The sequence below is a fragment of the Hermetia illucens genome, chromosome 7 (genome assembly GCF_905115235.1).
Source record: "Hermetia illucens chromosome 7, iHerIll2.2.curated.20191125, whole genome shotgun sequence".
NCBI lineage: Eukaryota > Metazoa > Arthropoda > Insecta > Diptera > Stratiomyidae > Hermetia > Hermetia illucens.
Window position 1 is genome coordinate 9,667,781 of NC_051855.1, and position 13,156 is coordinate 9,680,936.

General features: G+C 46.4%; 1 protein-coding gene and 1 long non-coding RNA gene across 2 annotated transcripts; both read right to left on the reverse strand.

Moving 5' to 3' along the window:
• Positions 1-1,486: 1,486 nt before the first annotated feature.
• On the reverse strand, positions 1,487-11,520 carry LOC119660879 (CTTNBP2 N-terminal-like protein). Its single transcript, XM_038069794.1, has 6 exons — positions 10,018-11,520; positions 9,806-9,936; positions 2,708-3,695; positions 2,543-2,644; positions 2,331-2,470; positions 1,487-2,253 (listed from the first exon to the last, which is right to left on the reverse strand). The coding sequence occupies exons 1-6, from the start codon at positions 10,064-10,066 to the stop codon at positions 1,687-1,689; spliced, it is 1,977 nt and encodes a 658-aa protein (XP_037925722.1). The 5' UTR covers positions 10,067-11,520; the 3' UTR covers positions 1,487-1,686.
• A 445-nt stretch (positions 11,521-11,965) lies between these two features.
• On the reverse strand, positions 11,966-12,723 carry LOC119660995. Its single transcript, XR_005250503.1, has 2 exons — positions 12,649-12,723; positions 11,966-12,576 (listed from the first exon to the last, which is right to left on the reverse strand). It is a non-coding gene; the product is annotated as an uncharacterized LOC119660995 (long non-coding RNA).
• Between the last annotated feature and the right edge of the window lie 433 nt (positions 12,724-13,156).

The window sequence follows — 13,156 nt, forward strand, 5'->3', positions numbered from 1 at the left end:
GCCAAACGACTCTACTGTCTAAAGTGGCACTCACGTATATCAGGTCCACAATAAACCCTTGGCCTCTTCTCCGGAAAGTGTACAAGGCCCCAACATTCGCCAGTACGACGTCTAGCTCCGCGAATGCTTCGAGGAGAACGGGTCCCCTATCATCAGTTGTCCGACTGCCCTATTGGAGAGCCCACGGATTAGGATTGGCTGCTATTGTGGTCGACCAACGTTCTCTTGCATCCATAACCAGAACGGCAAGCATCTGCTCATACTCAGCGAGTGTAGCATAGCACGCCTTTCACCTTCGCTCTGGTGAAAACTTCTCCTGGGAGCTCCATTGTTTCCTCGAAGGCTTGTTCTCCACAATCCCATAGCCTTGCTTGACTCGTTTGGTCTTTGACCCAAATGGTACCACCGTGGTTTCGATATGGCTTACTTATTATGGTCACATTGATGTCTTTCTCGTGGATGGTTTGTGAGAGGTTGATTTGTATCAACCTCATTCGTGATTTGCGTTAAGGGCTCTCCTGTATTCCGGGCATCTGCTGCCTGCCTGCAATGCGCCAATGATCCACACCCTCTTTCCCTTTGCACAGTAGGCAATTTGGGTCTGCTTCACAGTCCTTGCTGATATCAACTCTGCGTTTTGTGAGGCATCTTATCAGAATCGTAGTCGTAAACTACTCCCAGACTAGGGATGGGATGACGGCACGGCCATCCTTCCAACTTCGACTAGTTCGGTCGAAACTCAGAGCCAGACACCCACAAAGTGAATAAAACGCGTCAATGAACTTTAATTTTAATATGGTGAGTCAATAATTCGAGATAACACTTTGGCAAACATTTAAAAAGTGGAGCTCCTGAGTTACGAATGGGCAAGTGAATGGACAAGGTCCAGCCTGCTTCTTTCTACATCCTCCATTCAGGTATCTTGGCAATAGTTGGAGCCGGCTATGCAGAGGAATTCGCTGAATGACCCTGTTTTGAGCGTCAAGCTCGAACTTACAAGAAAGCTGGTTTGGGCATCAGAGTATTCGCAAGCAAAGGGAGGCCCCACATTGGGCGCCAACTCTTTACAATGAGAGTAAAGCGTTACATTACCTTGGCACCAACACCGTTACCAAAGCTGTGGTCGTGTACACCAACTGCGCGTGCTGGAGCTAACCCGAATGCTAGCATTTCAACAAGATGAGGGCGGAGGTTCTTGGTTCTCAAATATCATCTGCCTGTCAGGATACAGAGATTTTATCACGTGCCTTGACTCAATACTCAACAAAACTAAACCCACCCGGAGTAAACTACTATAATAGAGACGTGAAGTTTCGAGGCCGATTGATATTTCAATCCCAAAGGAGCTAACCTGCCAAACGGCCCAAGTGACATTTCTTTTTTCTTCTCTTCTTCTTCCTCCTCGAACCCAATTCCTCAGCCATGTTGCACGGCAAAGAGAGAGGGCAGAGCAGGGTTGCTACCACGATAAATTTTCTTTCTCAAATTGTTGAAATACACTTTCGCTTCCTTTTATTCTCGCATTATATATAATAATAAATCTAGTATCAGTTCTTTACTCCTTTAGGTATTTCCATCTCTGAGACGAAGTTCTACGCAAAGTAAAATTGTTCTCTACATTGTAACCTGAAATATTATTTATTCTGTCTCTGGCTCCATTTTTTTTTCCATTCGCCTTCTACAGATTTATGGTGTTGAATTGGTGACACTTGATGGAACTGTTGAATTACTGTTGGTTAAAATTGGTGTGACAGCTGCGGCAGTTCCACCGACCGATGGTTGATTAATTGCAACAGCAGATCCTACTACAGGAATGGTGGCACCGGCTAAATTGCTACTACTACTATTACTACTGCTAGTCATGCCACTAGCCGTGCTAGAAATCCGCGAAATCGAGGGTTCACGTTTTGGTGGAACTGTCGGTTTATTCGGTGGAATTGGAGGTGGCATACCACGTCCGACACTTGCACCAGGATTTATCAGGGTACCTCCGGCTGGTGATAAGGTTGCACCAACCAAGGATGCTGATGGCGATGGTGATGTTGCATTTGTCGTCCCACGCAGGAATGTAGCCGATTGGGATGGTTGAGTTAGGGATGTCACTCCTCCAGTACTTGATCCTGCTGTCATGGGCGATGAACAGGGAAGGTTTGGCGTTGACACTAGTCCAGATGGGCCGCCACTTGGACAATGGGTTAGTTTTGTAAGGGTTTCTGCGGTTGGCGTCGATGGTAAAGCCGGTCCGACGACAGTCTGGAAAAGGAATAATAACATTTTCGGAATAAGCCAGTGTTAACAAAGCGGCAGGAGAGCATCGCAACCACACACACCTTTCCAAGGGTTGTATTAAAGGTGGCAACTGATGTATGTCCAATGCCAGCGGGACTTCCTAAAATCAGGTCGTTGCTTCCGCCAAGTGCTTGTTGCCTTAAACACTGGCCAGGAGATATCGAACGGGCAATTCCTGTAGCTGCAAATATACAAAACAGAATGGCATTGAGAACCCGATACTCTACGAGAAAGGTCCCAGTCTACTACTCACTTGGACCTGAGACTGGCACACTGGAGACCGTGGCTGTGGGCTGAATTATTTTGGCGACGTTCATTATAGATGATGAAGCGACAGCGGCTGTTGCTACGTCATCTAAAGGGATTCCTTCATTAGATTAGTCTATCCAATTGCAAGAACCTCAGCAAAAATGTTTACCTGGTATGCCGGTAGTCGCAGCGGCACTTCCACGAGTTTTATTCGATAGTGTTCCCGCGGCAGCACCTACAATCATTGGACTAGCACCGCCCATTCGCAATGTGATTTGCTTTCGGAATGTTTCATTTTCGTTGCGCAATTGTGCTAATTCTAATTCCAAATCTTTCATTCGCTTCTCCTCTTTTGCAAAGTTGATCTTCCATGTTTTTCGCTCGTTTTCAATGGCCAATGTTTGCTTCTCTAGTTCGGCTTCCATTCTTAAGGACTTTTTACTTTCCTCCTCAAGTCCTTCGGCTATGGAGTCTGATCGTTGTTTCTCCTCGCTAAGTATCTGGGCCAGATCTTCAGATCGCTTCCTCTCCTCGATATATTTCATAATAATCTTTTTACGTTCGGCCAGGAGTAAAAGGACGATTTGCTTTTGTCGGCCACGCTCGAATTCCAGAAGTTCCTGGGCTTTTTTCAGATCCTTCTCGAGTTTTTTCCGAGCAGCCCGTTCAGTTTCAAGCTCTTGCTTGAGTTTAGTCCTTTCCATCTCCAGTCCATATGTGATATCATCCCCTTGAGCGGTGTCATGTTCATGTTTCCTTTTCTCCTCCTCCAGTTCCTGGCGCATTCGCTGATTATTTTCTAAGGAGTCCGATAAAAAGGCTATCATCCGCGATTGTGTTTGACGCTGCCTGGTGATTACCTGATGTAAGGACTCAATTTGCTGTTCGATTACGCTACGAACCTCGAAGTCGGCTTGTATGGCGGTTGCTGAAGATTGTCGACTTATATGGTTCCCAGATATCGCAGCTTTATCACGGAAGAGAGCTGCTTGCGGATCATCTAAGTTGGTACGATTTGCCCGTAAGGAGTGGATATATTGCTTCACACGTTCGTTTCGCAGAGCAGCAATGACAACATCGCGTGCTTGAAGTTCGCCCTCAAGATAACACAGCATGTGAATGAGTTCATTCTTGGAGAGCTCGTAACGATTTGAGCGCTAGAACGGGAATGGAAGCACAAAAGTGTGAAAAAGGACGAAAATTCTGGTAAAAAAAAGGGAATCAATTATTGCATAGGCTATCAGCGATTGAAAAGAGGTTAAAGGTGAAGGCGTGCGGAAGACAGGCCATTCAGGAAGTCATGGCCCCCTCGGCAGCCGTGTTTTATAAGGACGAAGGTCAACGGTGTCCATATTTACAGCTGCTACGCTCCTCCTAGTGCAACCTTAGCACAATATGAGGAGATGTTAGACAGTCTGGTGTTGAATGCTAGAGACCGCAGCCCTAAAATCATTGCGGGCGATTTCAACGCGTGGGCCCTGGAGTGGGGAAGCCGATCGACGAACACCAGAGGTCAAATTCTGTTGGAGTCATTTGCGGAGCTGGACATCGTGCTGGCCAACGTTGGATGCGTACCCACCTTTCGAGGAAGAGGGTCGGGTTCGATCGTTGACTTGACATTTGTTAGCACTTCACTGGTGAGGGGGATGGCTTGGCAAGTGAGTGAGCACTACACCCACAGTGACCACCAGGCCATCTTCCTCCACATTGGGAACCGGGGAAGCAGTCAGCGACGCTCTGGAGGTGGAAAGGCTAAGGCGGTTGGCTGGTCTATCGGAGCTTTCGACGAGGAGACATTCCTGGCCGCATTGGAGAGAGCCCATGATCCGGATGGAACAGCGTCACACAGCTATCTCAGCGTGTAACCGAAGCATGCGACGCTACGATGCCACGACGACGTTTGCACCACGGCAAGAGGCCAAACTACTGGTGGAACACGGAGATCGCTGCCTTGAGATCCTCTTGTCTCCGAGCGAGGAGACTTTCCCACAGGACAAGGGTAAGGCCGGAGCACCAGGAGCGTGAGGAGGAATACAGGGATATGCGAAGCAACCTTAAGAAGGCCATTCGGAGAAGCAAGCGGGAATGCTACCAGAAGCTCTGCATGGAGGCTAATACGAATCCGTGGGGTACAGCCTACCAAGTTGTAATGAAGAAGATCCGCGGGCGAAAATCACCTCAAGTGACATGCCCACGGCTCTTGTTGCAAATAATTGCAACTCTTTTCACGCAGCAGGAGCAGGACGAAAGAGAACCCCAACTGGCAGCTCAGCAGGACGTCTTCTCGATCCCTGATGTTACCGAAGAGGAACTTTGGGAAATCTGCAGAGGTATTGGGGACAGCAAGGCTCCGGGATTGGACGGAATTCCGAACAGGGCTCTGAAGGTGGCGGTCAAGGCCCGACCAAGGTGGTTCGCAAGCACATTCGAATCGTGCATGGCGGAAGGAGTGTTTCCCGCCCAGTGGAAGAGGCAGAAGCTGGTCTTGCTACCGAAGCCTCGAAAACCACCCGGCGTGCCCTCTTCATATCGCCCTATTTGTCTCTTAGACACCATGGGGAAGATGTTGGAGAGGGTGATATACAACAGGCTGCTCCCGTTTATCGAGCTTGCGGGTGGTCTTTCAGAGCGGCAATATGGGTTTCAGCGAGCCCGTTCAACGGTCGATGCAGTAGCAAAGGTCGTGGAATTGGCTCGAAATGCAATGGCCATGGGCAAATGCTGTGCTCTGGTGACACTGGACGTCAAAAATGCTTTTAACTCAGCCAACTGGGGCTGGATTAAGGGCGCTTTGGCCAAACTGGGTGTTCCTAGCTACTTGGCTCGGCTCATCGAGAGTTACTTTTCGGACAGACTTCTCTGGTACGAGACGGACGACGGGCCGAAGAAGTACATTGTGACAGCAGGTGTGCCTCAAGGTTCTGTATTGGGACCGCTGCTGTGGAACACAATGTACGACGGAGTGCTTGGCCTTCGCGTGCCGGAGGAGACAACGCTGATTGGTTTTGCGGACGACTTGGCGGTAGTTGCAATTACAAAGCATCCCGAGGACGCGGAGCTTTATGCAAATGAAGCCATTCATACCATCAAGTCATGGTTACGAATGGCCAAGCTGGACCTGGCAGACGAAAAGACGGAGGCGGTCCTCATTACCAACCGTAGGAAGAACAACACGGTTACCATCCGGGTTGGTAATCGTGAGGTCGTCTCAAAATCGGTTGTCAAATACCTGGGGGTGATGATCGATGCCAAGCTGAGTTTCAAGGGACACTTGGACTATGCGCGAGAGAAGATAGCAAATGCCAGCTCATCCCTTGCAATGATGATGCCTAGCGTGAGAGGGCCGAAGTATAGTCGCAGGCTACTCTTCGCGGGAGTGGTGAGGTCGATCCTGCTATACGCGGCCCCTGTCTGGGCGGAAGCGTTGAACCACGCTGTCAACCGGAGGAAGATATGTTCGGCATACCGGCCAATTGCGCTAAGGGTGTGCAGCGCATTTAGGACGGCGTCGACGGAGGCAGTGTGTGTTATCGCAGGAATGATCCCTATAGATCTTCTAGCGAGCGAGGCACACTGGCTGTACGAAAATCGGAAGGCAAGGATTTCCGAAAAGCCATCAAGAGAGAGTTGTGTGGCAAGTGGCAACAACGATGGGCTAACTCCGACAAGGGCAGGTGGACCCATACATTGATCCCGTGCATCGAGAAATGGGTCAACCGAAAGCACGGAGAATTAAATTACCACCTGACACAGTTCCTTACGGGACACGGTGGCTATAGGAAGTACTTGCATCGCTTCGAGTTGGACGAGTCTCCCAACTGTCCTGAATGTGGTGCTACACTCGAGGACCCGGAGCACGTTATGTTCCATTGTCCCAGATTTCTGCAGCAGAAAAGGAGGTTGAACAGCATCTTAGGGGCGGACATCGAGCCCTCCAACCTGGTGGAAGAGATGTTGAAGTCGGAGGAAAACTGGATGGCGGTAAATGAGGCAGTAGCCGTGGTACAGACAAAACCCCTGGAGTTGGATCGAGCTCGGAAGGCGGCGCGACGGAGACGTGACATGGACGAGCTGGTATAGCGAACCAGAGCCTCCCCCGCGAAGTAATACTTCACGGTGGTCCCGCGGGGAGGGGCGGAAGAGTGGGGGTGGTTTTAGTGGGTGTGAATCCCACACACTGCTGCAACCTGGCGCAGCAGCGTCTTTCTAAGATTTCCACCTCCATCCATAAAAAAAAAAAAAGTCCTTAACCGAGAGACTGGAATCTGGCATGCAAAGTAGTATCACTGGAGCGAGTTAAATGGGCATTTAACTCGTTCCATAGATACAAGTCTGCAGGTCCGGATGGCATCATCCCTGCGCTAGTAATAGAAGGAATGGATGCCCTGGGTCTACACATTCGGAATATATATCGTGCATGCCTAGCACACGGTTATATTCCAATTAAATGGCGGGATGTGAAGGTGTTGTTCATTCCCAAACCAGGAAAACCCACCTACACAGACGCAAAAAGCTTTCGACCGATCAGCCTAACGTCCTTTCTGCTAAAAGGACTAGAAAGATTAGTAGATCGGTTCATAAGGGATACACACATTCCTAAATGGCCACTTCACCATAGGCAACACGCCTACCAGAAAGGCAAATCCACGGAGACAGCACTCCACGAACTTACGGCAAAAATTGAAAAGGCGATGTCCGATAAAGAATACGCTTTAGGCGCATTCATGGACATCGAAGGTGCCTTCAATTATGCCTCATTTGCGGCAATTTGTGATGCGGCGGGACAGCATGGAATCGAGCCGCTGCTAATCAGTTGGATCCTTCACATGCTGGAGTGGAGAAAAATCCACATATCGGTCGGCCAGAAGTCTATTGAAGTAGGATGTCTCAGGGGCTGCCCACAGGGAGGGATTCTCTCTCCACTGTTATGGCTCTTGGTGATGGATACCCTGCTGTGGCTCCTGGAGGACAAAAAAGTCTTCGCGCAAGCATTTGCCGACGACCTAGCCGTGATAATTACCGGCGAGTTTGCGGACACAGTATGTGATTGCTTGAATGCAACTCTGTATGCAATCCACAGCTGGTGTCTCCGCAATGGACTCACGGTGAACGCTAGGAAGACTGGATTAGTTATGTTCACTAGGAACGTCAGGTGGGGTAGTTATACGCTACCCACCTTAGCAGGGGCGGAAATCCAGCTGGCACAAACAGTCAAGTACTTAGGGAGTACATTTCGACTCCAAGTTAACGTGGAAGCATCATATCCAGGAACAATACCAGAAATCCTGCAGATTGCTCTGGTGCTGTAGGAATGCGATAGGTAAGACCTGGGGACTTTCACCTAAACAGATATATTGGATGTATACATCCATAATAAAACCCATTTTGATGTATGCATGCATCGTCTGGTGGCCAAGACTGAACTTTGATAACAGCAGCAAGCTGTTAACGCAGATACAGAGACTTAGTTGCCTGAGTATTACTGGAGCAATGAGTACTATGCTGACTGCGGCACTTATTTACCCCCCATTCACTTGAAGGTGAAACGGAAAGCAGCCAACAACGCATATAGGCTCGATACCATTGGGGCGTGGAAAAGCGGCCAATCCAACGGGCATGCGTCTATCTGGAAATTCCTTGAAAAACATCCGGTAGCCCTGATGCCGACCGATCATATGGTTTCCAGATTCGTCTTTGAAAAGACATACACTGTCGTAATCACCGAACGAGAAGAATGGTCGACAAGGGGTCATGAATCTTTTCAGATTACAGACCTAATAATCTTCATCGACGGGTCAGTCACGGAGGATGGATCGGGCGCGGGTGTATTCTCGGAGAATCCGATTATAGAACTGACCCGACCCCTCGGAAAAATGACGACCATATTCCAGGCGGAGATATATGCCATTTCATTGGCAGCAGAAGAATGTCTGCGACAAAAATAGAGGGGTCGCACCATTCGAATCTGTTCCGACAGTCGGGCGGCATTATCAACAGTAAATGGCAACAACATATAAAGCCAGTTGGTGTGGAGTTGTCATCAGGTGCTGCTGAAACTTGGCCGACTGAACGAAACATTCCTGATGTGGGTACCGGGGCACTCTAACATCGCCGGTAATGAGCGGGCTGATAGACTGGCTCGCCAAGGGTCTGGATCCACAATGGTGGGACCAGAACCAGCTCTTGGAATCCGACCATCTACTGTCAAGTCTACTCTGAAGGGTGAAATTTCAAGGATTCACGCAACCGAGTGGAGAAATTTGGACTCTTGTCGGCAAGCGAAAATCCTTTGAAGGAGCCTAGGGCCACTAAAGTGGCATTTTTGTTGTCCCTTAAGAAGAGGGACATGAAAACCCTAGTAGGGCTTTTGACGGGACACTGCCGCTTAAACTACCATATGGAAAAGATTGGGGTAGTGGTTTCCGCTGTGTGCAGCCAATGTGAGGAGGAGGAGGAGACAGCCCTGCACTTTTTATACAGCTGCCCGGCATCCTCAGATCTCAGACGAAGACATCTCGGCAAGATTTTCTTCTGCACACTCTCTGCCTCTTGAGAATGTTCTCAGATTCGCTAAAGCCTGCGAACACCGTAGGCGGGAAGCCATTGAATAGGCAACTTACGGGGATAGTACAATGGGCCTAATAATCGCCTGAGTGCTCGCAGCTGCGGCTCCCCCCAGTCAACTAAACTAACTAACTAAGCATCTTGTATCCAGATAGCTACGTGAGTAGAGCACAAGGCTGTCATACGGAACGTCGCGGTTCGAATCTCACTGGTGGCAGCCAGATTTGTATCATGATTTGACGTTGGATACAAATCGACTCAGCTGTCAATGAGTACCTGAGTCAAATCAATGCGCAATGCTGATCACATTGCCTCTTGAATGAAGTGGTCTAACACACTTCAAGGCCCTGATCCAATATGGATTGTTGCGCCAACGATTATTATTATTATTATTATTATTAAGCATCTTAACTCGTAAGCAAAATTTGTGTATAAAATAAGTGTACAATATGGTTCAAGCATACAAGCCTTTTATTTCGTTTAAAGCTTAGGGGAGACTGCCTAAACACTTGGCCATATTCAGTTTGATTTTTAGAAAAGTCAAAACCATTTCTTCAAATGATTGTGAGACACATAAGGGGATACCAATGGTCTTATTTGTTCCTGAATCTCAAGGAAGACCAAGACTTTCTCTCATTAAAAAGGCACCAAGGCAATCAAGCCCAGATCAAACAAGGACTCAACCCCAAATTTAGCAACTTACCTTAGAATTGGCAACATTCGCTGCTTTTATCGTATGAAAATCGAATTTATTTATACCAGTTCCGCCGATGAATTTTGTTGTGCCATTCCCTTCCATTGGAAAAGGATCGTTTCGATCTAGTGTCGATGAACCTGCAATAAATCCGAGAAAAAAAAAAAGAAGAGAATTAGCTAAGAAAGCGATATCAGAGGACTCAAATATGCTTTTCTTACCGTAAATACCATCAATTGGCGAAGAGCTATTTTCACCGGTCGACGTCATTGCTTTGAGTTTGGTGTTTTTTGTTGTTTTTTTGTATTTTTTTTGCGTTGATTATCCTTTCACAGAAACTATGAGTTGAACATTTAGTAAAATAAAAAGGCTATACGCTGTCAGCCTGGTAGTATCACTGCAAAGAATTCATCACCCTCTCCTGTTACGAACACGGGATGGTCGTTGACACTTCACTAGAATTCGATATCTTTTGTTTTTCCCCGTTTTCAGTAATCCTTTATTTATCGACGTGCATGGAGAACTCATTACTAGAGATATACATGATGTATTTGGCGTATATTGCGGAAATCATCGAGTCCTTGTCCCAACTTTTCAAAGCTTTCAAAACTACAGCTGAATATATGCAAAGGACACAATTCTCGGAACGAAAGTCGCGTTTTTTAAGTCGCCCTTCAACGACTACCTCTCGGTCGTGTCCTTATTTTCTTCGGATGTCGTTTCCCTTCTCTCTTTAGGATTCGGATTGAAAAACTATGGCTCCTCCCGAGTTGTCTACTTTACAATGAAAACCGAGCAATCTCCAGAAGTTAAGATGGAAATCAACTGGGAGAACTACCCGCAACGCCGAAGGAACCGTCAAAATATCCACACTATTCCTTAAGCTTCACATCCTTTTACTAGACCAACAGTTGTATGAGTATTTCAGTCATGATTCGTATCGAATAGAATTGTCTGAGCAGGAAGACTCTCTCGGAACACAGCCCCTACGTCCTTTGTGATGATCCTCCTACCTCCACCCTTATCGTATATCCACTCCTTAGCATCTGCACCTCCCGTCACAAGGAGCGCAGGCTTACAATGTTATTGACTTTTTGACGTAGGGGTGACTCCTTACAGCATACAATTAACGCCACAATATTACAAAATACCTTTCAACCATTTCACAGGAAATTTATGCCAAAGTTTTAACCAGCAACGGACGCAACATAGCACCAACAAACAACACTCGAATCCACGTATCCCTAAAATTGCACCTACTGGACCAGCAAACAACCAGGTTTCCAAAAAAAAAAAAAAAACAACGAAAGATTCCGAATCTAATCCAAATACACCGTCAACTGGGCCGGGGAAGCAGCAGCGTTATACCAAAGTACCCAACTCGTGACATTAGATGCATAGATGAAACAATCTTTTCCTAATTCCTGCAGCCAGAACTCATGTATCTTCCTTGAATATGATTAAAAATTAGGAGTTTTCACCGCGCTCAGGAAAAATCTCCCAATTTCCACACGGTTTTTATCACACTATGCCCGATCATAGGACAGGACCAGCCGGTTACTCTCAGAGCGCGATACACAAAAGGTAAATGGAGGGTCTGATGATCCTTGCAGGGAAAAATCCTTATTCTGGCCTAGATTTTTTTTGGTTCGAGATGACTTTTTGTCTTTTATATCTTGTATCTATGGGTATATAGGAAAGTGTCACATATATCACTAACACTATAGCATTTTGGCAATGATAAAGATTGGAAAACCTGTTTATATATGGAGTAGGGGAAATACCCAGCCTGAAATGGTCAGATAAGCTCCTTTTAAAGAGCTATTTATAGTGGGTATTTTCCCTGGAATTCTATCTTTTCTGAGCTTCTGTATCTTATTTATCTCTTTTATTATTTGGTTACTGTCATATTATTCAGTATTCACCCATTCATTCCTCATTATATAATCCTAATGACGCTATCGATTTATTTCCATCTGGGAAATTTATTTCCCCTGGTCAAACACATCTATATCTCTGCATTGGCGTTGTATATTTTACAATCTAAATATCTGTATCTTTACACAGTTCTGACCCACACAATTTCCCACCCTCGCAACCATACTGTCGAATCTGTGTTACTGTATGGGAGAAACGTTGCTAATGCCAAGTTGAAGCTGAGTGACATCCTTCATAGTTAAGTTTATTTATTATTTTCCATCTTATATTAACATATATTTATCTAAATTCAACATAAATCTATAATCGAATGTCAGTTAAATATCTTGGGCCGGTCAGATCTTCTTTCTTACTGCTTTAATATTACCTTGAGTATGACATTTATTTTTTAGTACAATGTGGGTAATTTCAGAACTGCACCCACACTAAAGGCGGGAACATCTAAATCTATCTATCTATCTATTCAAATCCAAACTTAAGCGAAGTAGATCGAATCATGTTCGCGATTAATAATAAAAAATCCCGCGCATCCCTTAAATTTCGAATTATGTACTAAAAAACTGCATTGCCGTTATCAATTTGCACCTTGCAATACTCGTTTAATAACTGCCAAAATGACAGTTACTCCTCACCGACGCACAATGCATCACTTTGTATCCATCTCAGAATATGGAGTATACCCGACAGGGTAATTGTTACGTCAATATAATTTTCCTGGCCGCTTTTGAGGTTTGAAATTTAGAATGTTGAGTTGCCAAGCTTCGCTCATGCAAGGGAAATTTATCGCAATGGCTGCCCTGCTCTGCTTTGCCGCGAGTTAAGGGCCCAGAGTCCATCAACAGCTGAAAAGAAATACCCCCAAATAGAAATAAGATTAACTATTTAGAAACACTTCAAATAGAGATAAGATCAACCACAAAGTCACTAAGACTTTACTTGTTAAATATGAAAGTTGTCCCATACGCGACAATCTACGTTATACGATAAGACTTTATGTCTACGAATAGATTTATGGCTTCATGGCTAGCAAATAAGTAACCCCCTAACGTTACCTATCATTGTAACGCCTGCTGCGGTACCACGTTATCGGATGCAATTCAGCTGCTGCATCAACACACGGCGACTTTGGCATCGATCTAGCTAGCTTACTGAAAAATCCTCCATCCGAGGGACAAGTTCCCTACGCAACATCGGATGCGCTACGAAGTTCTGACGTTTATACTACAGTCGCTACATTAGCACCACCGTACGCTTCCTCCTGTGTATCATCGACGCCCGCCACTGCTGAACCGCAGGCCCTTCCGACCTAATGTCGTTCGAGCGGCCCCCAATTGAACGTCGCTTCGCCACCGAAACAGCTGTTCGTGTCAAGGCTAGCGTACTCCACTACGCCCGACGAAATTCTGGCCTATATCAGAAGCA

Excerpts from the sequence above, each read along its gene's own strand:
- LOC119660879 (XM_038069794.1), bottom strand. The coding sequence starts at position 10,066 with ATGACGTCGACCGGTGAAAATAGCTCTTCGCCAATTGATGGTATTTAC. Across the intron at positions 9,937-10,017 it reads GCCAATTGATGGTATTTACG|GTTCATCGACACTAGATCGA; the intron begins GTAAGAAAAGCA and ends GATTTATTGCAG. Across the intron at positions 3,696-9,805 it reads CGAATGTTGCCAATTCTAAG|CGCTCAAATCGTTACGAGCT; the intron begins GTAAGTTGCTAA and ends TTCCCGTTCTAG.